General features: G+C 43.1%; 3 protein-coding genes across 3 annotated transcripts in view; all 3 read left to right on the top strand.

Annotated features, from left to right (window-relative positions):
* The first annotated feature begins 1643 nt into the window (after window positions 1-1643).
* cunh11orf98 (chromosome unknown C11orf98 homolog) lies at window positions 1644-5320 on the top strand. The gene is made up of 4 exons (XM_022755849.1): window positions 1644-1771; window positions 3124-3248; window positions 3341-3438; window positions 4143-5320. The coding sequence occupies exons 1-4, from the start codon at window positions 1733-1735 to the stop codon at window positions 4262-4264; spliced, it is 384 nt and encodes a 127-aa protein (XP_022611570.1). The 5' UTR covers window positions 1644-1732; the 3' UTR covers window positions 4265-5320.
* Window positions 5321-8370: 3050 nt separating this feature from the next.
* mansc1 (MANSC domain containing 1) lies at window positions 8371-11524 on the top strand. Its single transcript, XM_022755838.1, has 4 exons — window positions 8371-8620; window positions 9885-10025; window positions 10416-10538; window positions 11280-11524. The coding sequence occupies exons 1-4, from the start codon at window positions 8371-8373 to the stop codon at window positions 11522-11524; spliced, it is 759 nt and encodes a 252-aa protein (XP_022611559.1).
* A 3832-nt stretch (window positions 11525-15356) lies between these two features.
* The window catches only part of lrp6 (LDL receptor related protein 6), a 37439-nt gene continuing 26253 nt past the window's right edge, over window positions 15357-26542 (top strand). The window contains exons 1-2 of the mRNA XM_022755851.1: window positions 15357-15603; window positions 18343-18739. Coding sequence (XP_022611572.1) covers window positions 15549-15603; window positions 18343-18739 — 452 coding nt within the window. The 5' untranslated portion in view covers window positions 15357-15548. The remainder of the gene's footprint in view (window positions 15604-18342; window positions 18740-26542) is intronic.

The following is a 26542-nucleotide window of genomic DNA, read 5'->3' as shown; positions in this document are numbered from 1 at the left end:
TGTTGTCTGTGGTTGGTTTGTAATTGTTGGTCGTAGCAGCAGACACACTGTGAGAATTTAAATCTAAATTTCTGAATTTAGTCTTTAGTCTCCAAATCAGTTGTCAGTGGATCTTGAACCGCCTTTTTGGACTGAGGACGACAGATTTGGTCGTTTGAGACGTGAGTCAACTTACGCCTCAAACAACAGAGAATCACACTGTGTAAAAGGGCCTCGAGGTAGAGGTCATGGTGGTCATGGGTGACCATGGCTCAGGGGGTAGAGCAGGTTGACTGCTGATCCCAAGATTGGCGGCTCAATCCCTGGCTCCCTAAACCCAGGTTGCGTCAGGAGCCAAATCCATTACGGATAGCAATTTGCTGTGACAAGTCTTCATGAGAGCCAAATGATGACGACTTGTCTTGTGCCGGTCATGCCACTGGACTCAGGCCAGACCTCTGGGTACCGACACTGGTTGAACAACCACGTCTTGAGCGCTGCTAACCAGAGCTGACTCTCAGCCCACAGTGGCTCAAGCCTCCCCAACACCAGAATTAAATCTGATACGTTGCTTTAGATTTTGTTTTACAGCGATGTAACTAATATTTTCTCAATCTAATGGGAACACAGGAGGCACATTTTTAGTTGGAAGCAGATTTGTCAGCAGCAGAGTCTGAGAGTCTGAAAACTCACAGAAACTCTTTTCTTGTTCAGATGAGAAAGAAGCTTAAAAAAAAACCTGAAAACATTTGGCCTAATTTCCAGACTGGCTTAAAATCAAAGGAAAAGTTGAAACTCCTCCAAAGCTCAAATAAAAGAGCATGAATAATCACCAAGAATCCTGCCCAAAACAAAACTTCACCGACATGTAAAACTGATCCCAGACTCTCGGAGGAACTCAACCAACGTGAGTCCATTCATGTTGTGTCAGAGATCGTTAACGCTGTCGTAGGTTCTGTTTAGGATTTCTGGACCGGAGTTTGTTCCCTGAGTGGAGTTCAGTCCGGATGACATTTATCTGGAGGGAGGAAAAATGAGCCAATTACAGTGTCGAATCCTTTTATTGTTATGGCTGAATCTGAGCTGCTGTGGTGGACGGAGATCCCGAACAGCGAGAGCGGAGGGCCCAGATGTGCAGAAACACACAGACAGGCTGTTATAATCCGGTCAGTCCTCAGAGTTTCAGTTTGGAGGCTGCAGAGAGAAATGAGTCAAAAGTCCTCAATATTCCCCCTGGGTCTCTGCAGCAGGGAAATCCATCAGCCGTCAGCGTGGGAAACATCCACACAGTTTACATCAGCAGCTGATCCAGGATCAGTGGCATGACCTCAGCATAGCTGCTCTGCTACATAACCATCCTTTATTTTTACATTCCGGAGGTTTCAAACACAGATTCAGATCTGTGAAACTTTTGTTCTATTTATGAAAACACAAAAAACACACATCTAGACCAGCTGAGACCAGGTCCAGACCAGTCCACACCTCACATCCCCCGAGCTCCAGTGTGGGCCTCTAATGTTATAGCATCTATCTATCTATCTATCTATCTATCTATCTATCTATCTATCTATCTATCTATCTATCTATCCAGCAGGTGGCAGTAATGCGCCTAAACGTTGGTTACCACCGCCATTTAAAAAAAAAGCCGAAGAAGAAGATGATGGCGGCAGTACAGATCCGTCCTTCCTGAAGTGTGTCGGTGATTTAAATCGCAGAAGAAGAAGCGTGCGCGTGTCCACGTGAGAGCAGCAGCATGTCTCCTCCAGGAGGGAAAATCAACAGACCGAAAACTGTAAGAAAAACTTGATCAATATCAAAGATTCGGAGACAAAGCGCGGGAAAAGAAGACGCTCTAACTGCACGTTCTGTGTGATTTACCTGAGCTAAACAATACACGGAGAGACAGTTAGCAGCTAGCTTGGACGGCTAGTGTAAACACTGTGTGTAACGTCATCGTTATTAACGTACAGCTTTTAAGATAATTAACGTGTTTGTTATTCATTCTGTATCTAAGACAGTCAGATCACCTCAGTGCACAACCAGAGCTGCAACAAATACGAAGTACAAGTAGTAATACTAAAGTTAAAGTACAAATACTTCAGTGTAAAAATGCTAATAATACTAATAATATATTACAAGTAAAAGTACTGCATTCAGATTCCTGCCAAAGTAAATGTACAGAAGTGTTGTCAGCTGCTTCGTGTAGGTAAAGTTAGAGATGGTGAGATGAAGCTTCATGAAACACATTTACAGGTAGAGAAAAAGCTTCATGTCTATATGCTGAGTGTTAGCAGAGCGACACCTACTGGTCAGAACGTAAAATACAAGCGTTTTTAAAAAAAAATCAAATTAAATGATGATTGTATTTTTTATTCTAAGCATAATTTTATAGTAATTCGTGTAAAGGAAATCAACAATTTCAATGCATCAAATGTATTAATATGTGAAATATAATATTAGTCAAGTAATCTGTTTTTAACTGGAGTGATGTGAAATGTACAAAACTTCAGCAGCATTTTACTGTTGTAGCTGCTGGTTCTCAACCAGCAGACTAAACTAAGGGTCACCAGATAAATGTAAGAGGTCATCAGATGATTCATGGGAATGAAGAAGAAACAAAGTTCAAATTCAATGATCTGGATTCAGTTTTTAGACTTTTGTCTGTTTTATTTTTGTAAAACAAAAACCAAGTTAGGTATCATCATTCAATAAACAACACACTGATTTCCATAATAATGGCTCAGTTTTTAGTTAAATTAGTCTGTATCGCCCTCCTTGTTCTACACAATAAAAATATCTTAAATCTTATCTGTCTAGTCTGTCTAGCTTAGTCTTTGAGATTCTTGGAAATCCCTTCAGAGCAGTTGTAAGTGTTTTCCAGAAAGATTGATGCTTTATCTTTGACTCGAGAGACAAACTGGGTCTATGGATCGTTTCCTGTGGTGTTATCAGTCTGCTGGGCTCAGGGTCACATTACAAGATGAAGTTTTTCTCTTTTTTTCCTGGTCTGGTCCTTTTTGTTTCCAGTGCAGTAGAAAACCTGTTTACTGTTGCAGTGACTTGAAGTGTAGGAGCTGACACATAGTTTTTCTGTGAACTGTTATCACCCAGAGAACATCAGTGGTCTCTGTCGTTTCTTTGCAGGAGTTGGGGAAGAAGCTTTTCAAGCGGCGACGAGTCCTGAGTCGAGAGAAGAGGAAGAAACATCAGATAGTCGGAGCCGTGGTAGATCAGGGTCTCATCACCCTCCATCACCTGAAGAAGAGAAAGTCAGTGATTATCACCTGCACACACTGAAACCTAACATGGCGGACTATTGATTAAAAACATTGTTTAAAATCTGCATTTTTCTCCTCTCCAGGTCGAGTCCGAGAGCGAACATCACTCTGTCTGGAAAGAAGAAACGGAAGCTGCTCAAGCAGCTGCAGCACATGCAGCAGGAGAAGGCCGGTATGGAAGGTAAATGACGACATCTCCATTCACACCAGAACACATGGGGTTAGCCATGTTAAGATGCTGATGGTGTGAGTGATCAGTCCTCCTGTCCTTACTGCCCTACTGTTCTTAAAGAGTTCTCAGAATCTATAAACTATATGTTATTTAAAAATGATGATATTAATAGATGTGACTGTTAATGCAAGTTTGTACCCAAATACTGAACAAAAAGAGGACTAAGTCTCAAGCAGCTCGGCAGGAGAAGAAATTTCCAACATGACAATGATCCCAAACACACTGAAGATATTACACAAGAGTTTGTAATGAAGAAAAAGGTGAAACTATCACCTGGTCAGGTGTGTCCCTGATTTCAAGGTGACACACCTGGAGGATTTTAAAGCAGAAGGTGGAGAAACAAAACCTGTTCGGCAAAGAGCAGCTGAACAGAATCGTCTGTCAGACTGCTATCAGCCATACCCAGGAGGATCGACTCTTATTTTGTCGACACGTAAAATATTAACAAAATAAAAGAACGAAGGGTTCAACGACTTTTGTTTCAGTTGGTTCTATAATATGGACATTTCATTATAGTTTAATTAGTCAAACATTTTTAATTTTCAAATGGCTAAAAATAAAACTATTAAATGGACAGAGATGTTGAGACAGTTCAGAGTTTTTAAACCAGATTTTTCTGAGATATTAAAACTGTAAAATGTTTCTTTCGTCAGTTGAACCTGCAGCTCCACCTCCCAAGAAACAGGACTCATCCTCAGCTCCAACCAAGAAGAAGAAGAAGAAGAAGAAAGCAGCTGGATCGCAGGGGGACGTAGAGATGGCCGATATGGAATAAAGAGAGGACAGAGTTATCTGTTGATGTGAGGCAGTGTCCTGTCTTTTAGTCCAGTGGACAATTAGGACACAGCTGATTGTGAATGGACTGCTCAAATATGATTGACTGGTTTCTGAAGGTAAAGTTGTGATTTTCACAGTTTGTGTCCAGAGGGATGAAAATCTGTCTGCACCTGTTGGAGTCAGTCAAGGTGAGATTTTAAAAACAATTCCTGGAACAAAGAGTCTGAGAGTTACATGGATGTATGGAAGCCCATTTCTGCCAAAAGAAAAATAAATAATGAGAAGATAAAAAAACAAATTTATAAGATAGGTCAAATTTAGTCTTTTTATCCTATAATTTTGGTTTGGAACTAATTATTTTGACATATTAATAGATATTATTTCATAATGTCGACTTTTTAAGTGAGGCAGAAAATGACCGACATCTTTTGAGGTGCTCAACATGAAAAGTTGTTTTGTGCATAAATCTGCACCAATCTGAAAATGAATGAGTGGAAAATGTTCCATTTCTCCAGAAGCAAACCTGCCTGTGGTGTCAGAGCAGAATCAGCTGTTCACTCCAGAGATCTGCTCAGAGCTATGGATTTTTTTTTAACTGCGGATGTTTAGAGTTAAAGTTTGGGAATCAGCAAGTTCCTGGCAGACTTGTGCTTCCATACAGACATTTGTTGGCATAATGATGACTTTATGTGAAAGTCGTCACTCACAGAGTTGTGCATGTCATGCTTCCTGCAGATATAGATTTGAAAACTTTATTTTTGACTTTGTGAAGCTCAGACTTTTCACCTAGGACATCAAAATGTTATCACACTTCTGTTCATCAATCACAAATGTTACTTATATCTCATTACTATTATTATTTTTCAGCATATATATCTTTTTTTTCTTGGCTGAAACAGGCTTCCGTACATTTGAAACATAGTCAAACCTTTGACCTAATATTTCATCATTTTGACTTGTGTCATATTTGTTCTATTCTTGGCGTTAATGAGCTTCTATATGTGTCACACCTGCAGGGCTTTAATAAAGTAAAGTATTTATCTCTGGTTTAAAACAGTCTTATTAAATGTCTGTAACAGTTTCTGTGAATTGATGCGGGGGAGAAAAGCTTTTCTTTCAAATGTGTTGTTCATGTTCAGTATCTTCAATTATTGATGAACCTGCCTATAAATTCCTTATAACAGGGGTTTTTATTTAAAGCTTCTAAGGAGAAATAAGGAGGATTTTATCTTTGATTTTATGATCATGTGAATTTATTCTAAAGCTCATTAGTGGTAATAATTAGACAGTGTTGGAGACTGATTTTGGGATGCAGGCTCCAGCCCCCCCACCCCCCACCAGAGGACAAAGACTAAAATGGGTCAGACTCCGGAGAGAAGCAGATCTTCCGCACCAGCCATCATGTAATGTAGTTCATCATCCCGGAGCCTCAGACACCAGAAGCTGCTGACGGGCTTTATCTCTCTCCGATAGCAGCTCCGACATGCCGCCGACACACACCGTTTTATCCCGTAAATGTGACCGTGGGTGACGGAGGACAGCGCTTCATCATCCCGCATTTAAACCAGAAAAACACCGCTTCATCTGGGAGAATCTCTGAATCGTGTCACCACTTGGTTCTTTTTTTTTTTTTTTTTTTTAATTATTATTTTAATCAACATGACCTCTCGGGATGGGTGAAGCTTTCTCTTTCTCTTACTGGGACTGACTGGTTTGATAGAGATTGCTGCCGGTGGGTTCCCAGTTTCCAGTCCGACACCGACTCCTCTGACCGTCGACCGACCGACGGATGGATGATGGATGCCGCGCCGAGTTAATCTGCGTCCTCGGTGAAGAGAAAGGTAGAGCCGTGGAGCCGTGGGGGGAAAATAAAACCCGGGTTTAACCCACATCAAACCGCGCCGCTCTGTGTCCCAGTTTAGGCTGAATTACCCAGTAACATTAGCTCCATTAAAACCAGTGCAGCGACATGTTTGTACGGCAGGTGGTACATGGACGAACCGAGAAGCGAACAGTTACACAAAGGCAGACGTTAGCTGCTGTTAGCTGTTTATTATCACCGTGTTTGACTTGTAGCTTATTGACGTCGCTTTACGGCCTTCAGCTAACGGTCCCCACAGACTCGGTGCCCGGTGCGTTCACACTAAACGCGAAGCGGTTTCTAGCTTCGCTTTCGCCCACAGAAGTGCTCTCAAGTTCTTATTAGCCACAAACGGCTAACAAGCTAACGATATAGCGACGCGACCGCGGCGACGTTTGTCGTTTGTTAGCGAGAAATTCCATCTCCCGTACCTCGTTCTCTTCCGTTCTCATGTCTCCATGACTGAACTACTCAGGGCGAAGTTCTTCCCTCAGTCTCAATCAAATTCAACGGACGCGTCTTCGCCTCGGGTTCGCACAGACGAGATCGAATTTTTTCGCTCCGTGCGTCCGTTAATCTTCACTTCGCCTCCAGTTAGCCTGTCAGCGAAATCGACACCGACACGTTCGACCGGTTTTATGAAGGTCAGGCGCCGAACAGAAGCCGAAGCAGAAGTTTTTAGACTTAAAGAAACAATAAGACGATTTCAAATATTATTTATAGGCTATAAGATATTATAAATATCAATCTGAAATATACAAATACTTTAGAAAATCATCTGATATGGTATAATATTTTTAATTAAAGTAATTAACATAATTAGTTTCGAAATATATTCTGTCAGAATGTGTTACTACAACAGAAATATTAACTTGCCTAAATAAATCTTAAATAAACGTCCACTTACCATCTTTTTCCTGAGCTCTCACCTCCTCTTACAGTCTTCCTCAGTTCAGTTTCCACAGAAAGTTTGTGAGATGTGGTTGAAATCTCAAGAAAAAACTAGTAAGTAGACCTTGAGTTAAGACCTCTATGTCAAACCACTCTTTCTAAGGCTTTATTGGTTTGAATTACTGTTGTTATTTTATTTTGTTGTTGTGTTTTATTTTATTGTATTTTAAGGATTTTATGTATCTGTACTCTTTTGCCAGATCATGTTTAACTGTAGTGCTGAAGTGTTTTAATGTGTTTTTTCTCATATAAAGCACTTTAATGTAAAGTTTATTATTATTATTATTTACTGTTGACTGACATAATGTTCGTGCTGAGGTCTAAGAGCCACGGTGTACAAGCTTCCAGTGATAGTGGGTAAGATAGCTCCAGCTGTAAAGAAGATAAGGTGAACTGACACCTCCCTGTCCCCCCAGGAGACGGGCTAAAGTCCTGCTCTGTGGACTGTGGACCCAAAGAGCTGCTGAGCATCTGATGGAGGACGGTTCACACTGTCGGCCCGGTGAGTCTCTGCTCTAAAACAACACGTTCAGGTTTCTAAATGAAATCTGAAGCTACAACAGAGTCTGAATCCAACAGAGACGTTTATTTCCTGCTCGATTCCAAACTTTCATGGTTTAATATGAAACTAAAAACAGAATTTAAACAAGTTTCTCTTCAGTGTGTAAAATCACGACTGACCTCGTTCACCTTCAGTGAAAATGGAAATCTAAAAACAGAAGCTCCTTCAGGAGCCGCTTCTGTTTTTAGATTTCCATTTTTACTCCACAGATCAGTTTCTAATTCTGTTCCTTTTGTTCTATTGTTGTCGCTGAGAGACGTCAGGGACTGAGGGACAGCAGAGAGAAGATCAGTGGTGACACTACAGTGAGCCGTCAGTGAGACCGACTCATGAGGGTTTAAAGATAAAGTCCAAAATAAAGTCTTCATCATGTTTTTTTAACTTTAAGTTTTTAGACTCCAAGTTTGAGGCTGGAGACGTTTTTATTTTTGTCTTTTTCCGTCTCATTAAGTTCAATCAGAGTGAACTGACTGTCTGATTATTGACTTGTTTTGTTGTCTGTAATCAGTCGGTCACAGCAGGCGTCTGTCCTGCACCTGAACACAGAGACATTTAAGAGTTTTTACTTCTGTAAGTCGACTCAGAAACATCTGTCCTGCTGCAGACGTGCCCTCCACATCTGTCTCCGTGTTAATGTTCTGTCCATGTGCAGGTCATTCGTGTGGATCTCTGCTCTCCTCCTGTGGACACTGAGGCGTTTCTGATCAGAGACTGTGGATCTGCTGCAGCCATGTTTCCTCCAGAGTCCAGTCCACCCTCGCGGACGCTCCGGCTGCTCGCCGCCGCCGTCGCTGTGATACTGCTGACATTGCTTCCCGTGACCGCCGTGGAACCAGAGACTTGTTTCTCCAGACAGCACCAGAGCGCCAGAGTCAACGTCAGACTGGCCCTGAACAGACCGGGGGCGCTGATGGAGGGACGGGCGGTCCGGTCTGAGAGGGACTGTGTCCTCGCCTGCTGCTCAGAGGAAGTCAAACCAGGTGAGAAGACTGGATCTGACGGTCAGGGCGGAAGGAGGTTTTAAACATTTTAAAACAAAACATTTTAATCACATCTTTCACCAAAATTGTTCTGTTTTGCAAATGATTTGTCGGCCCTCTCGCAGCACCTTCCCACAGTTTGGGAACCGTGCTGATATTAAAACTAATAATACATAAACACAACCATAAACTTCCAGCGCTACACCTCCGTCAGCTTCGTCCTGTGGGAGCTGCAGCTTCATGTTGTGAGGAAGTGAAGTGGGTCAGACTGAGAGACTGTCACAGCTTTACATAGAAATCACTTTTCATTTCTAAGAACATCACGCAGGTATTTTCAACTCTCTGGATCTCCACAGGTAAAACATGGTCACGTTGTAAAATCAGACGGACGTTTGACCATAAAGTGAATGTGAGATCAGACGTCACCGTGTTTCTTTTAAACTAAAACTGATTTCAGACAGAAATAATTAATAATCTCCTGATGTGACGTCGTTGAACAGATTTAATCCCGAACTGCACTTCAGCATGATCTTATGGTATTTGTACTTCACTAATTTATTTCCATTTTATGCTACTTTAATCTTCTACTGCACGTCTGAGAGGGAAACTCCACACAGTGTTTACCTGATTTTACTTTGAAGGTTAATTTACATCCACAACATCTGGACCAGCCTCAAGATTAAAATGCTGCTACATGTTAATGCAGCAATAATAATAATAATAATAATGATCCAATAGTCCAATATTCTAAATGATAAATATAAAATAATATGAAACCTTAAAGGGTCATTCAGCAGATTGTGTACTTTTACTTCACGTATTTTGTCAGTATAGTATTTTCATTCAAAAACTAAACTCCTGAGTGCAGTCACTTTTTCACATGGTGATAATATGATGGTAAAATAATATTAGTAATATAATAAAAAGCACAAAATGTAAAATGTAATTCAGAGTCTTGTGAGCTGTTCAAAGTGTGAACCGTGTTTCTGGGTTAATAAAGTTCCTGGAGTTCAAAGAGCAGTTTCCATTGTTCTCCATGGTTTGTTCTTCATCAGTCACAGTCTATGAGCTCATGTCATTGTGGCGGTTTCACATCATTAAGACAGGCAGATGAAACATACTGAAATAAAGTGACAGGTACATGTACTGATTGATACTGTAAATGATGTTCACAATAAAGAGAATCCATCAGAAAGTGAAGCCGTTCTCACTCAGTCCGAGTCACTTCATCTGAACGATTCACCTTGTTTCTGTGTTTGTGAAGGAGCCAAATGCAACATGGCCGTCTTCACCGCCAACAGACGCAGCAGCGAGGACAACTGCCTCCTGTTCCACTGTCCCACGGAGCAGGACTGTCCTCTGATGAAGGCTCCGGACGGCACCAACACCTACGACATCTACAAAGGTACACACCCACAGCCTCTCTCCTGATTGGCTGAGAGGCTCAGAGCCTCCTCTCTTCTGATTGGCTCACCGACCTGTCGTTACTAGAGCTCCTGAGAGAGGAGATGTTAAAGTACACTGAGATGGTTTTTAGTTAGTTAGTTAGTCAGTTACTTTGTTGGTCAGCTAGTTAGTTGGTCAATTAGTTAGTAAATTGGTCAGTTAGTAGTTATTCAGTCAGTCAGTTAGTTGGTCAATTAATTAGTTAGTCAGTTAGATAGTTATGTAGTAGTTAGTCAGTCAGTTAGTTGGTTGGTAAGATAGTTAGTTAGTCTTTTAGTTAGTTAGTTAGTTAGTTAGTCATTCAGTCAGTAGTTCAGTTTTTCTTAAATCTGTCTTCTGTCTTGTGCAGGGTTGATTCATCCAACCACAGTGAGACCTGTCACCACGACAACCACAAAAGAAACCATCTCCACCACCACTCTGGCACCAACCACACCTGCAACCACCACTACAACCACAACCACCACACAGAGTACAACAACAACACCACCACCACCACCACCACCAACCACAACCACCACCACCACCACCACCACACAGCCCACCACCACCACCACCACCACCACCACAACAACCACAACCTCACCGCCAACCACAACCACACATGCTCCAGCCACCACGACAGCACCTCCACCCATCATCATCATCGCCACGATGCCTGCAATAACACCATCACCCGCCACCACCACAACAACAGCAGCACCAACAACTACAGCAGCAGCAACAACAACAACAACAGAAACAACAACAACAACAACAACGACAACAACAGCTCCCACCATCACCTCCATCACCACGAAGAAGACAAACAAACCCAGCAAGAAGCAAAACAAAACTTCCAAGAAAGGAAAACCACATCCTGTCAGCACCACCACCACGACTGCTGCCACCGCCACCGCCACCTTCCCGCCCACGCTCAGCCCCACGACATCACTTCCTGTTGTAATGGCGGGAAAAGAGGCTGAACATAGAACTACTGACAAACCACAGCCGAGTACTGAACCCACCACAGCCGCTACAACCACCACTGTTCCCACCACGACCACGACCACGACCACGACCACGACCACGACCGCTCCTAAAACCACCACCTCCCCCTCCACCCCTCCCCCTATAACCGTTCCTACTACTACTGCCCCTCCTCCTCCTCCCACCACCACCACTACAACCACCACCACCACTGAGCCGTCCACCGTGAGGACGACTCCCGCAGCGAGTTTGGTCATCGTCCCCAAAGGCGTCCTCCAGTCCGACCACGCCCTCCAGAACTCGAGTGTCGGCCGGGGGAAGGCGGTAGCCGCTCGGGGGGCGGTGAAGAGCGGCGTGGTGGCGTTCATGGTGCTGGGGCTCGCCGTGCTCACGCTGGCCCTGGCCGTGGGCGGACGTAAGGCGATGGAGTCCTTCGACAGACGCCATTACACGAGACTGGAGCTGAACGACCTGCACTACGAGGTGTGAGGACGGACTTTGACTTTCAGGACGGAAGCTCAGAGGGACAATTATCATGTTCGTCTCTTGAGTTACACAATAATCGAATGTCGGCTTCACTCTGTTAAAGAGGCGTTGAACCGTGACCACAGAGAATACTGGATTCTGATTGGTCAGACGTAACCACACAGCTCTTCAGTTTATTACGTTTATCAGCCTAAAATATGAGTGAACAAGACTTTGACCTTTGACCTGTGCAGTCATTTATTTAGAATAGGAGTGGGTGATATGAATAAAAATCCTCCATCACACAAAGTGATCAGTTATTATTGAGATTCCTTGTTGCTCATGAACATGATATTTAATACAGAAGCTCCGTGTGTTTATGACGGTGAATTTACCTGGTTTTCCTGCTCCAGCAAATGAAAGACCAGAGAAATCCAAATACATCATTAAAGAAAGAACAGTATCAACATGATGGCAACAGCTGTGATGGTTGACTAATGAATATAATGGTTTATATCATGTTCAGTCGTCACATCACCCACTCTTATTCTCAACAAGTCTCGTCATGTCTGATGAGTGACTGATGGAAACTCATTTTCATTTGACTAAATCCACAGAATCATGATTTCCTCATGATTCTGACTGTCTGAGGTGAAAACCGACTTTTATTTCTGTGTGAAAACAAATGAAACCTTGATCAGAGTTTATTCTTCAGATTTCAGCTTCTCAGACTTCTGACGTTTTCTCAGATGATTTTTCCTCCTCCCTGTTTGTACGAGGCTCAAAGGTCCCGAGAGATTAGATTTTTTTATTTTGTGTCCACAAATCAGGATTTTTTTTTCTTTCTGGATTTCTAGTCTATAAAATATTTACTTTTCTTTTCAATATTAACATTTCTCAATAATTTAGTCGATAAGAATTTTGACTTTAATAAACTTTATCCTCAGACTTTTGATTTTTTCCTCAGTTTTAACCATAATCTTTTTCAGAGAACTTACTTCTTCTCTGAATTATATTTTTATCTTGTGTCCAGGACATGACAGGATTGTTTTCATTTTAATCATCTCTTTTACTTCATAGAATATTTAAAATTCTCTGAACCTAAAATCAACTTACTTTACTTTTACTAAAAAAAGAATCATCTTTCAGAGACTGAAGTCTGACTCGATCCTCAACATTTAGGCTTTTCTCATAATTCTGACTCTTTGGTTTCACTCACTGACGTTTATTCCTGCCTTTCACTTGTTCTGCTTCAAAGCTGAGAACAGACCTACCTGTCCTCACCTGGTGAAACGACCTCCTGCGCATCATTTCTTCTTCTTGTCCTGTTGACTGTAGAAACTTCAGCTGGCGACGGAAAAACAAAGAACCAACAGCAATATTTTTATTCCCCGAAACTCAGGAAGCCTCTGGAGAGTTCCCGTGGAGCAGAGCTGGACTGTATGAGCGGACACAGATCTGTACATTGGGCCGTCTGGTGTCGAGGCCTTTTCGCCATGGGGGGGGGTTGCCGACTCTTTGTGTATAAGACGTACACCTGCATGTCTTTTTACTTCCACATGCTTCAGCCATACGAGCCTGTGATTGCTTCTTAAATCACCAACTCAGTCTAGATGTCGGACTCACTCTCACTGTGTTGATTTTGTATTTTCTCCACGTTTCTCTTGTTTCACTTACGATAAAAATATAAACGATTGATGCAATCCTCTGAGAATCGATGCACTACTGTATCCTGCGGTTTTTGATAAATGTGATCTGCTTCTTTTTCAATATTAGATTGTTTTTCATAGGTAAGAGTACACTGGCTGCGCACTATTTTCCTATAATAACTACATTTGTATTGGATGTCAGTGTATATGGGGGGTTGGGGGTGGTGGGGGGGGGGGCAGATGGAAGGACCTTGCTGCAGCATCAGTTGACCACCAGGTGGCAGCAGCAGCCTGATGAACTTCCTGCAGACACTGAACTGAAGACGCCTGAAGCTGCACTGTCGACTTGTTTTCACTTCTCTTGCTTTGGTTTTTACTCTGTCTGATTAACTCCATGGATGGTGATAGTTTGGTCTCGTTTTGTGAAGTGATGCTTTTGCATAAGTTTGGAATTTGATGTTTTGTTCTTGTAAGGATTAAAAAAAAATGTGATTTTTGAAAGTGTGTCGTCTTTGATTCTGTGTTTTGTGATGAAAACAAATTTATGAAGAGCGGGAAAAAAGCTAAAAATAAACGCTGGGATTTAGTTTGTGACGACAGTAAATTATCATCAGCTGCATGAATGTGCTGATTCCATGAAAAGGGTGTAAATTATGATCTTCTGAAAAAAACAAGGCTTTGTTATTGTTTAAATCACTTATGGAGAAAAGACAGTGATTTATCATGGATTTAATCTATGAAAGAAACATTTAAATCAAGTTTTAAAGATGTAAAAATGCAGAGTACAACTAAGAACTCTGTCATGTCGGCTTCATTCACCTGTGAAGTATATTGATTAGGGACGATGTGAAGAGAAAATATTTCAGTTTTGACATTAATATCAAATTTCTGTGAAAAAAATAGATTAAATTTGTCTAGAAATTGAATCTATTTTGATCGAATTTTGATCGAAAAAAGGAAATTTGTTATTTTCCTTTTAACATCAGTATTCTGAGTTTTCATCAACATTTTAACTAATATACAAATTTAATTGAGTATTTTTCAAACATTACTCAGTGGCACATATATTTTCATTAAATCATTTTTTTTATCTTAAATTTTGATTTACGTTGTTTTGCCTCAGAATTTAGACTTTTATCTTGAAATTCTCAGATTAATCACTTAAAACGGATTTTATTGTCAGATTATTTTAGTTTGTTGTTTTGATCAAAGTTCTGAATTGAATCCCTCCATCCTTTTTATTGTTCTCTCAAAAAATGATCATCAATCCAGAATACATTATGCTTTTTTTTCTTTTTTGATCTCTGTCTAAATATATTATATGTTATATTCCAGATTGTGGAATTTTGAACTGTAATCTACAATTTTAGCTTCAGTGATTTTTCTTAAATTTCTTAAATGTTGATTTACCTTGTTTTTTTCCTCAAAATTCTCAGATGAATCACTTAAATCAAACAATTTTATTGTTAGATTTTTAATCAAAATTCAGAATTTAATCCCTTAATCCTGTTTTTTTTTATTGTTCTCTTTAAAAGTTAACATCAATCCAGATGTTTTCTGGTTTGTTTTCTACCAGTATCAGAGGAGTGTTAGAGAATGTGGATTTCCTCCAGCTTCTCATGTTTGAAGTGAAGTCTGACTTTATCCTCAGGATTCAGACTTTTGTAATCACAGTTTTTCTCTCTTGTCTTTTTTGTGGGGTGAAGTTTGTTTGTGTCAGTCTTGTGTTTCTGCCGCACACTGAGAGTGAAAGGTGTGAAACGTGTTGTAGTGTCTCCTGCTGTGTGTGCGTGTGTGTGTGCGCGTGTGTGTGACTCTGCTGCTGTTGTAAACTCTGACTGTGATAAACTAGTCCCGCAGGAATGTGAGTGTAGAAACTGAACTTCGGCTCCTGCTGCACCACAACACACCGGTTCCCTCCTCCGGGACCCGGGACGTGTTTCCTCCTCGTCCGGCAGCAGTTCACCGTGTGGGCAGCTTTTGGGCGTTTTGCGTGTTGTAACATTATCTTTGGCTTGAGAGCATGAAATCAGAACAACAATAGAAAACAGCGGAACCGAGGAGCGAGGTGGAGGAGGAGGAGGTGGTGGAGGAGGAGTGGAGCAGGAGGAGGAGGAGGAGGAGGAGGAGGAGGAGGCGGGGGGAGCAGCTTCCTCACAGCGGAAGGAGACGACGGATCTCCTGCAGGACAATGTGAGACACCGAGAGTTGATCCAACGCAGTTAGCAAGCAGCCAGCCAGCCGGGATGGAAGCGGGGATCATTTAAGTCGCACCGCAGCTGAACCACAACCAGAATATTGTTCTTAAATCCGCATTTTTTCGCCCGAGGACGCGGCCGCAGCGATGGGAGTACGGCGCTGAGGAGAGAGCGGCGGCAGGGCCAAGAAACGGGAGAAAGATGGGTGTCGTGCTGCGGAGTCTGTTGTTGTGTAGTTTTTGTTTTCTCATACGAGGTGAGTTTGTGTTTAAATCGGCCTTTTAGCTTCGGGTTCCCTCCGTGTGTGGCGTGTCGACGTGTAAAAGTGATGTTAACAGTCGGGAAAAGCAGCTTTAGCGGCGGGTATTCGGAGCTGTGTCCGGGCCAGGGCCCACTCTCCGGGGTTTTGGTTCTCCTGAGCGGAGCTAACGTTAGCCAGCCAAGCTCTGCGTGCTTCCCTGCCTGTTTGCTGCCGGAGCTCCAGGAGAATGAAACCACAAACAGCCAGCGTTAGCCAAGTTAGCTGGAAAAATACCCCGCTGCTCGTCCAGCCTCCTCCGGGCCTGTGTTTTCAGCCCCGGGTTGTTATTTTCACCGAGTTCCCAGCGGCTGCTAACCGGCTAACTTTGGGTTTAGTAACTTAAACAGGCTGAAACGTTAGATTGAGGGAAGAGCAGCAGTTAGCACAACAGATGCTACGTAAGCTAGTGACTGAGCACAAAGCAGCACCTGAGTAATAACATGAAACCTGCTGTTTAATTCACATTTAACTACATAAATGTGTGTTGACCTGCAGTCAGCTCACACTGTTACTGCTCAGGACCAGTTTATATCAACACTCTTTGTCTGTGATACTGTAGATGGAGACACATGATAAACGAGCTGATCTACAGCAAGAAAACAATAAAGACAAAACCTCATTTCCACTGTAGTCCATGTTAAAGTGACAGGTCTGAAGTCAGGCTGAAACAAACAATCAGATAAACCCACAATCCTGTTGATGTGCAACTGTAAATTCACTGTGATTTAGAATCAGTTATAAGTAAATCAGAAGCTGTTTTCTGTTGGTACACCTTCATTTCAATTATCTATGTTGGACTGAAACTAACAATTATTTTCTTTATTGATTGAATCTGGTGATTAGTGTCAATAATATGTTATAAAATAGTGACAAACATTCCTCAGGTGATTTCCTCAAGTGTCTCGTTTTGTCCAAAAACCCGAAGAGATTCAGTTTATAAAGATTTAAACCAGAGAAAATATTCATGTTTGTGAGACTTTCATTTTGACATTTATTCTTGAATAATGACATAAACAAGTAATTGATGATCAAATGTTACAGATTAAATCCATGATAACTCGCTGGCTCCAAATCCTTTAAGTTTTATGAAAGATAAAAGTCATAATGTTTTTAAACAGTATCAACGGATGTCCTCAAATGTCTCGTTTTGTCCAAAAACCCAAAGACATTCAGTTTATAAAGATTTAAACCAGAGAAAATCAGAAAATAATCATGTTTGTGAGGCTGAAAACAGACTTTTATTTTGACATCTATGATTGAAAATGACATAAAGGAGTAAGTAGCAGGCGGTCAGGTAATTGATTAATGGATCTCTGACTCTGATCACACAGACCTGATATGTAAATAAAAATTAGGATGAAAACGAATTTAATCCTCGTTAGAAAAACGTACAAACGTATTTTCATTATTTATTAATCTGCAGATAAATTTCTCAGTTCATCAATAAGTTGTTTTCTCCATAAAATAAAAAATAATGTAAAAATATCTTGTTTTGTGCAAAAGTCAAAGATGTTCAGTTCACTGTGATAGAAAGCAGATGTTCATTAATCAGCGTCAGATTGACTCTATAACGAGAATGGAAATGATTATGTGATTAGTCCATTGATAGGAAATGAAACTGCAACAATTCTGATAATCAATTGATCTTCAGTCTGATTTGATTATAAACAGAATCTTAACGGACAAAACCAGACGTTTGACTCTGGACCTTTTTCACTGTTTTCTGACATTTTATCAAACAAACAATCAATTAATTTGACACAGTGATCAGCAGGTTAATTGATGATGTTTTGGCCTTAATTGCAACAGTAACATGTTTATATTGAAAGTGTCCTGATAACCAGGTCCAGGTCTTTCCTCCAAGCAGAGTCAGACTCACGTCCTCAGACTCAGGTCGTTCCAGGCGGTTGAGGAGTCTGAGGTTTTCAGTTTGTGATTCAGTAAATATTTAGAGAAGGAAAGCCCCCCCACCCCCCCACCCCCCCCACCAAGTGAAGTGAAAACATGTTGGTGGTGGGGTGGGGTGGGGTGGGGGGCGGTGACCTCCCCTCTGATCCATCGGGGGCTTGTAGCTCTGGATGTGTCAGATTCTGGTTTAGAACCAGGTCCAGGATCCAGCAGAGTCCTGAGCCACTGATCCAGGTTCAGTTGAACTTCATCAGACACCAACATCAGGAACTGATCTGTGTTCCCAACAACAGACCCAGGATCAGCTCTTTGTTTGTGTCCTGATGCTTTTGTCTTTATTAACAACGACACACGACAACAGTAAGCATCTAGAAATATAAATATAAAGAGCTGTAATGAAGAGTTAACAGACAGGTAACGGACAGGTACCGGACAGGTAACAGACAGGTAACGGACAGGTAACAGACAGGTAACAGACAGGTAACGGACAGGTAACGGACAGGTAGTTATAAATAGTTATTTTCGGTCACTGGACTTTCTGTTCTAGAACCGACAAAGACGAAACACTTTGATCAATATCTGAATTTAAACAACATAAACTCAAAATAATTTCATATTCCACATAGATCAAGTCTTACTCACAGTTAGAGGATCTCAGTCTCTACTCAAGGTCCTCTTACTCGCTTGTTCCGGAGCTTTTGATTGTGTCGCATGGTCTCATTGACCTGGTGGAGGTCGCTGTTAAATGTGTGTTTTGAACCTCGTGTCTCCTCCCACCCGTTGCAGGCGTGCCGCTGCTGCTGTACGCGAACCGGCGGGACCTTCGGCTCGTGGATGCGGCGCACGAAAAGGCCAACGCCACGGTCGTGGTGGGAGGGCTGGAGGACGCCGCCGCCGTGGACTACGTCTACTCCCAGGGCCTCATCTACTGGAGCGACGTGAGCGAGGAGGCCATCAAACGCACCGTCTTCAACCAGTCCGGGGCCAGCACGGTCCAGACGGTGGTCCCGGGTCTGGCCTCCCCGGACGGACTGGCCTGCGATTGGTTAGGGAGGAAACTTTACTGGACGGACTCAGAAACCAATCGGATCGAGGTGGCGGAGCTGGACGGCGCTCTGAGGAAGGTTCTGTTCTGGCAGGAGCTGGACCAGCCCAGAGCCATCGCCCTGGATCCAGAACGAGGGTGAGTCCCAGAGTCCAGGTGTTTCCAGGTGCAGGAGGAGGTCAGAGGTCGTCGGTTAGAAAAGCATCGTTAGTTATAAGAGTGTACAGGTCTGAGGAATGAGGCGGGAACCTGACGACGGCCACTGATGACCTCTGGGTCACAGCGTGCTCTAGCTGTCAGAGCTACAGACACAGATTAAGTTTTCCCGCCACAGGTCGATGAGAAGAGTTGAAAATATAGATTCATTGATGGAGACAAATACTTTGGAGTTGATTCATTGTAAATTTCCAGTTTCTCCAACATGAAGAATTTCTCTGTTTTCTGCCTCAGTAACTGAACTTCTCTGGGTTTTGGATGACATGTAGTAAACTGAGTGATCGATCGATGTTCAGCAGGTTTATCAATAGTGAAATTGATCGGCAGCTGCAGCCTCGGTTCAGAGGAAGGAGTTTGTTTCCTAGAAAGTCGCGTTATCGGCCTGAAACTCTCAGGATCTCAGTTTGTGTTTGCACATCAAACATCCGCATGATCAGTGTGAACACACGGCTGCAGCTGAACGCACCTCAAGGCTCCGACTCCTGCCGAGGAGGAGGAGGAGGAGGGCGAGGGCGAGGAGGAGGAGGGCGAGGAGGAGGGCGAGGGCGAGGAGGGTGTGTTTGTTGCTCGTCCTGGATCAGATTGGGTTGCAGGGCTGAGCTGCTCCTCCAGGATCCTCCTGGAAACTGAACAACAGCGTCAGTGTGGAGGACGAGGGGGGGAGGCGAGGAAGGACAAGGGGAGACGAGGGAGGATGAGGGGGAGACGAGGGGGGGAGGCGAGGAAGGACAAGGGGAGACGAGGGGGAGAGGAGGAGCTCGTTGTCGGCAGCTGAGGAATGTCTTGTATCAGCTGGAGATAGAGAGGGAATCTGCAGGAGGAGGGTTCAGATAAACCAACACACACACACACATTTTACCAAGAATCACAAACAGTCAAAAACATCAGATGAGGAGGAGGAGGCTGAACCTTCTTCACATGAAACCAACAGAAACATCAGATCTTCATCATGTTTTCCACATGGTTTTAATGACCTTCTTCTTCTTCTGTGGTTTAATGGAGGCTCGGCTCCACCAGCTGTTTGTCTCCACGATGGAGACGTTCGTTGACGCTTTGTCTTTTGCTGATTCTTCTCAAACTTTGGTTTAAATTTGATGAAACCAAACATCATCATTGTCTGTGTGAGCCGGCGTCTCCTGGCGGCGAGCAGCAGCGCGCCCGTTGGTGGTGCGTCTTGGGCGAAAGGAAAATGTTGAAAACGTTATGTTAATGAGGTATGACGCTGTTCAACCAATCTGAATGTAGAAGTGCTCCACAGCACAAGCTGTAAACTTAAGTTCCCAAACACAACGGAGGACGGACTGCTCATTGTTCCCTCCTTTACGACCTGTTTGTTTAGATCCTTAAAAAAGACAAAGCCTGGACAGAGGTGTGTGACGTGTGTGACAGGTGTGACAGGTGAGCTGCTGAGGTGATATTTTGTGACTACAGGAGGTCAGTGCAGGTCGAAGAGCTTCACACGCTGATGAGCTGAAGCTGAGAGCGAACAGAGAACAGCAGCAACAACACCAGAGATGATCAGCTGACACACTGAGTTTAGTGTGAAGATACCGGTCGACTTTGTGCCCTTTAAATAAAGTTTCAAGACTTCTGAACAAACTTGATCAGAGCGTCCACCTCCACCTGGCAGTTTTGGATGTGAGCGTACAGTAACCTCCGCTGTCCCGTAGAAACCAGTGTTTGTGGTGGAGTGTCCAGCGTCGTCTCCAGGCTGCTGTCGCTCTGTCAGACAACCTCTGCCACTCTGTGTCCCAGAGAGCAGGCAGGAGGTGATGTTTATTTCAGACCCTGTTCCACCTGCTGGACCTCATCTGCTGCTGAAGGTCACACTGTACACACACACACACACACACACACACACACACACACACACACACACACACACACACACACACACTCTCCCTGTCCTTCATCACCATGTTTCCTCCCTCCATGTTTCCAGTGTCAGGCTCCAGAGAGGCGTTGGATTAGGATGTAAATCCATTAGGACTCAGATAAAAGAGGCCTGTAATGTATTCATTAGTTTTATTTAAATTTGGGTCTCTCTCTCTCTCCCTCTCCCTCTCCCTCTCTTTCTCTCCCTCGCTGTCTTTCTTTCTCTTCTCTCTTGGGTTTCTATTCATGGAAACTCTTCCCTCTTCGGTGTTTGATCCAGCTCCGTATCAGAGATAAAAGTGGCACCGAGCCGGTCGCTGGTTTCACTCTGATACTTTATTCTGAACTGTACTCTTGTTTTTCTCCCATTTGTGTCGGAGTTGTTTGTGTTTGAGTCACAAACACAAAACCAGGTTATGAGAGTGAAACTGCCGCCTGATCATGTAAAGACTGAAACTCTGAGCCGCGACCTTCACTCTGTCCTTTCAGAGAGAAACTGAAGCGACAACAAGACACTGTAAAAGTCCCACATCAGGTCTTTATTTATCTTGGTCAACAACAGGAAGTTTGTGCTTCAGCTCACCTGACTCCATGTTCACTCACTGACCAGGTGAACCAGTCGGAGAGCTCCGTCCACGGTCAGACACCTGAACAACATGAAAGTCTTTTCAGTTAAAACAACTGCACTGTGTCACAGCAACATCTGGTGAGGGGACAGACAGACAGCTGATAACATCTGTATTTCATGGTCGAGACGTCGTCTGACAGAAAGACAATAAATCAGGTCGAAGAAGCGGTTCAGCTGTGTCTTCAGTTACAGGAAAAGTTTCTTCTTGACTGCAGAGTAACAGACTCAGAGTTTTTAGTTTTAAAATTCATCTTTTCTTCTATGTTTACTCTCAGAAACTCCTGTGTTATTTTGAAAACTGTGGGATGGTGTTTTATTTTGAAAACCCTGGGTTTGTGTTTTATTTTGAAAACTCTGAGTTGTGTTGTGGTCTGGACAGAAAAAGACCTCTGTAAACGATGAGGTCACAGCCACGGTCTCTCCTGATTGGCTGTCATCAGCCTGGACTACCGGTGGTGAATACAACATGATGATGAATGACAGAGTTACTGACCTTGTTGTCTTTGTAGCAGCTGCTGTTCACTTAAATTCTTTGTTTTAATGCTACAACTGCAGAGGAGACAATCTACTTCCTGTTTACACCGGCTTGCACATGCTCAGTGTAGGTGAATGGTCATGTGATGTGTGTTAGTGTGGACAGAGATCGATTGTGATACGGAGCTAAAGCGCTTGTTTCTTATAATCACAACATCGTCTGATAAAATCAATACAAGTCCAGTTTATTAACAGCAGCTCACAGTTAAAGTTGGAGGTGACTGAAGGTTGACCTCTGAACTTTACTGCCTCATGACCTCTGACCTTCACTGAGCTGGCTGCAGGTTGAACACACTGACACACGGGAGGTCGGAAACTGTTGTAGTGAGAACAGAGGAGGGAAGAGGCTGAGGGTGTGTGTGTGGACACACTCACAGCTGGAAACCTGGTGTAGTGTGTGTGTGTGTGGGTGTGTGTGTGTGTGTGTGTGTGTGTGTGTTGAATGCTGTCGATCATGCCTGGCTCTAACACAGTTGGCAGGATGAGGTGAAGTGTTGAACAAAGCTGTGATCACACTCTTGTACAAATAACTACACCAGATTCTGATTTAATCAGTCACATCCCCCGCTGTCAGTGTGTGTGTGTGTGTGTGTGTGTGCGTGTGTGTGCGTGTGTGCTCTATCTCATTAGCATGACTGCTACACAAACTGAGGCTCCTTCACTGATGCATAAAATGGGTTGCATACGTTCCTGTTCTGTGTTGTTGTGTTCGGTTGCGTGTGTGTCACAAAGGCTCATTGTTGCCGCGGCAGCTGTTTTGTTTTTGCAGCAGCAGCACGCCAGATATACTGATACATGAGGGAGGGAAACGCTGTTTCATTTACATGTTTGCTGCCCAGCTGGGACGTATGTGGACGGCGTGAGGGCTGTTTTTTTGCGAGAGAAGAAGTGGTGTGTCCACACTGGAGGGTGCAGGCTGTCTCAGAGGGAGGGTGGGGGTGTGATCTGTTTAAATATGGGGATAACGCCGTCCTGGCTTGGATACAGACATATTGGAGATCTGAGGTGGTCATGGACCACAGAGAGATCTGGTTCTGCAGGAGCCCATGTACCTGATGACACCTTGTTACTGGTCACTGCTGTTTGTGCAGACCTCTCTGATCTATACCGACACACACTGACAGTTTCCTGTAACTATTAAATGATCTGACTGTGGCACAGTGTTTACACCCATTCATAGTGATGCTAACTAGTCTACAGACTTACCAAGTTTATTTAACTGTTTCTGACAGTGAGTGAGACTCAGTCGTTGGTGTTTCCGCTGCACCACCTGTCTGAAGCTGCACCTGTGCAGGTAATCAGCAGCAGCAGGATAAAGGCTGATTCAGGTGTCTGAAATCAGAATGTGATGTTTACATGTGCAAACACTGAAAGTTGATCCTTCACAAAAACCTCACAAGAAGCAGGAGTTCATGTTCCCATTGTGCTGCATCTACATAACTCTGTCTGAATCTTAAAACTGTGTTTTCATATGAAAACAATGTGTGTCCTCATCAGTGTTTCAGGTGGTTTTAGTAAAAAAAACCAAAAAAAAACAGATGTTTTCTTCTTCAGTTAACTAACAAAACTGCGTCAAAGTAACATCTGGTGAGGAGACGGACAGCTGCTGATAACATCTGTATTTTATCATCGAAATCAGCTTAACCAGGTTCAGGACAACAGCTTTGATCAGATATATCAATGTTCAACATGCGATTACAGAGAAAGTTTGAGACGACTAATTGATGATGACGACTTTTAGAAAAACTCTAGTGTGAGTTGAAGTGGAAGAAAAACATGTTTCCAGATTCACTGTGAGACATTTTAACAGCAGGGAAAGAGTTTACCACAGTTTACCACAATTTACTGTGGTTTACTGCGGTTTATTACGGGTTAACACAGTTTACTACAATTTACTATGGTTTACTACAGATTACTACAGTTTACTGCGGTTTACTACAGTTCACTGCAGTTTACTGTGGTTTACTACAGATTACTACAGATTACTACAGTTTACTAAGGTTTACTGCAGATTACTACAGATTACTAAAATTTACTGCAGATTACTACAGATTACTACGGTTTACTACAGTTCACTGCAGTTTACTGCGGTTTACTACAGATTACTACAGTTTACTACAGATTACTGCAGTTTACTTCAGTTTACTACAGTTTACTACAGATTACTACAGATTACTACAGTTTACTACAGAGTACTACAGTTTACTGCAGATTACTAAAGTTTAATGCGGTTTACTACAGATTAATACATATTACTACAGATTACTACAGTTTACTACAGTTTACTACAGATTACTGCAGTTTACTTCAGTTTACTACAGTTTACTGCAGATTACTACAGATTACTACAGATTATGGCAGTTTACTTCAGTTTACTACAGTTTACTACAGAGTACTACAGAGTACTACAGATTACTACAGAGTACTACAGTTTACTGCAGATTACTACAGATTACTACAGATTATGGCAGTTTACTTCAGTTTACTACAGTTTACTACAGAGTACTACAGATTACTACAGATTACTGCAATTTACTTCAGTTTACTACAGTTTACTACAGAGTACTACAGTTTACTGCAGATTACTACAGTTTACTGCAGATTACTGCAGTTCACTGAGGAGCTTCTTTACAGCTCGGCTCAGTAACAGGCCTCTGGTCTGTTTGTGGTCTGGTTTTGTTGTTGCTGGTCTTTACTGACTCTGGTTTGGAGTCTGACTGTGTTGAAACACAATCGGCTGCCATGACGACAGAAAATAAAAGCATAACCCTTCAGATTTGAATTTGAAACTGGTGATAAAGAGTTCAGTTGGAGATAGAGAGTGAGCCTGGGATGTTCGTGGTGGAGTAAAGTCAGTGTGGATCAGGTTCAGTCTGTCGTAGCGCTGCAGAGGGAAACTGGTTCTCCAAATCCACGCTGGAACGCAGCGCTGGACTCGGTTCAACTGGAATGATTAATGCATCAGGTACCAAATACAATGCAGCTCTTGTGGTGAGGGGATGTGTTGTGTGTGCGCGGCATTTCTCCACTGTTTTACTCTTTTTTTCTGCCTGGCTGGGGCCACATTGTTCAGACCGGGGGAGAAAATCACCCGAACGTTTGAGACGTTCGCTGAAGTCAGACCTGGACCGGGTCCATGTGTAAAACCTAAAACATTCAGAGTCCCGTCTGAAGAGTTGGTTTGTGACGCCGACACTGAAACTGCAGTCGTCGTGTGCAGGTTGGTCACAGCTCACAGCTCATGTGCTCGTAGGATTTGCTTTGTTTGCAGTGAAACTCGACCAGCTGCCGTGTTTCAGGCTGCTGTGTGTTTGGCTCCTGGGCAGACTATCAGTTAGAGCCTTTGTCCCGGACTCAATGGGATTTCGTGGAGAGGCCCAGCAGCTCCGTTTGTGGGTCAGTTTTTCATCTGGAGCGCCGAGTCAGAGGAAGTGACGCCGCTCGCTGTGACTGACGTGGTTCAACCTGTAGCTTTACATAAGGCCGCTTCACTCAGGGTCAGAAGGTCAGACTGTTCAGCTTCAGTCACCAGAACTAAACATTAACAACTGGGTCAAGAAGAACTACAACTCCCAGGGTTCATTTCAGCAGGAGCTTCAAATTCAGTATTGTAGATCAGGTTACTGTCAGATTCTGGATCAGTTTGTGCTGAATTCTTTAATCATGCAGCAGCTGAGGCTCTTGGGTAATGTAGTCTTTAGAGCCACCCACCAAACTGACATAACAGACCAAAGACTGACCACAGGAGGTCTCTGCAGGACTCTGAGTGCAGCAGGGTCCAGCAGGACCAGGCTGCAGGAGGTTCAGGTCCGCACGGACCAGGTCCAGCAGGACCTCAGAGGACCACTATGAGACTTTGTGGACACGAAGTTAGTGAAACTGTCCGTCAGTCTGAGACGCTCTTTGTCCTCTGATTCGTGTGGAAAGTGCTGTGACCTAGAGATAAAGATGGTCAGCTCAAGTCAGAGCGCAAGAAGAGAAGTGGGGGGGTGTGAGGGGTGCGGGTCCAAAAGAGCCTATAGGTCCAACACCGGCTGTAAAATCTGTTGAATGTATGAGGAGGCGCCTCTCTCAAATGACCTAATGAGTCCAATGTACACGCCTGTACAATCTGTCAGTGGATTGTTAATACGGGAGGCCTTCTCTGATGAGCTGCTGTCACCTGCGTGTAGTAACAGACTCGTTCTTTGTCCATCAGCACACACAACAACCACACACAACACTCCAACAAACACACACACACATGACATTACGACCCAAACACACATCTACACATTTGAAATAGCACACAGTACAGCTTTAGCTAAACCTCATGTCCATCACAATATAATCGTGGTTATGTTATTTGATATTCGTTACATTAGTCTGCAAACTGTACGACTTAGTGCACTTTATGTCACATATTGTCTAACTGATAATTAATCAGTTGTTGATTTAAACATTAAAACAATCGATGACTGAGGGGAGTATAACCTCCATTTCCAGCCTTTTTGATCTCTTGGATGACGTGCAAACAACAGTCTCGCTGAAATAGGAAGAAAACTCCGGGGTTATCTCTCTGTCAGTTTGGAATGACTTTCTCCTGTAACAAGGTTTTTAAATCTCACTCAGACTCAGACTTCTCCTGGTTAAGATAAAGGTTAACAAAATTTAAAAGAAAAATAATAATTTACACTGTTTTTTCTGTC

This window comes from Seriola dumerili, unplaced genomic scaffold (assembly GCF_002260705.1).
Source record: "Seriola dumerili isolate Sdu_G_001 unplaced genomic scaffold, Sdu_1.0 BDQW01000236.1, whole genome shotgun sequence".
Classification (NCBI taxonomy): domain Eukaryota; kingdom Metazoa; phylum Chordata; class Actinopteri; order Carangiformes; family Carangidae; genus Seriola; species Seriola dumerili.
This window is presented reverse-complemented; position numbering and strand designations above follow the sequence as displayed.

Coding starts and splice junctions, on each gene's coding strand:
- cunh11orf98 (XM_022755849.1), top strand. CDS start 1,733: ATGTCTCCTCCAGGAGGGAAAATCAACAGACCGAAAACT. Junction 3,249..3,340: donor CATCACCTGAAGAAGAGAAA/GTCAGTGATTAT, acceptor TCTCCTCTCCAG/GTCGAGTCCGAGAGCGAACA. Junction 3,439..4,142: donor GGAGAAGGCCGGTATGGAAG/GTAAATGACGAC, acceptor TTCTTTCGTCAG/TTGAACCTGCAGCTCCACCT.
- mansc1 (XM_022755838.1), top strand. CDS start 8,371: ATGTTTCCTCCAGAGTCCAGTCCACCCTCGCGGACGCTCCGGCTGCTC. Junction 8,621..9,884: donor CTCAGAGGAAGTCAAACCAG/GTGAGAAGACTG, acceptor GTGTTTGTGAAG/GAGCCAAATGCAACATGGCC. Junction 10,026..10,415: donor CACCTACGACATCTACAAAG/GTACACACCCAC, acceptor TGTCTTGTGCAG/GGTTGATTCATCCAACCACA.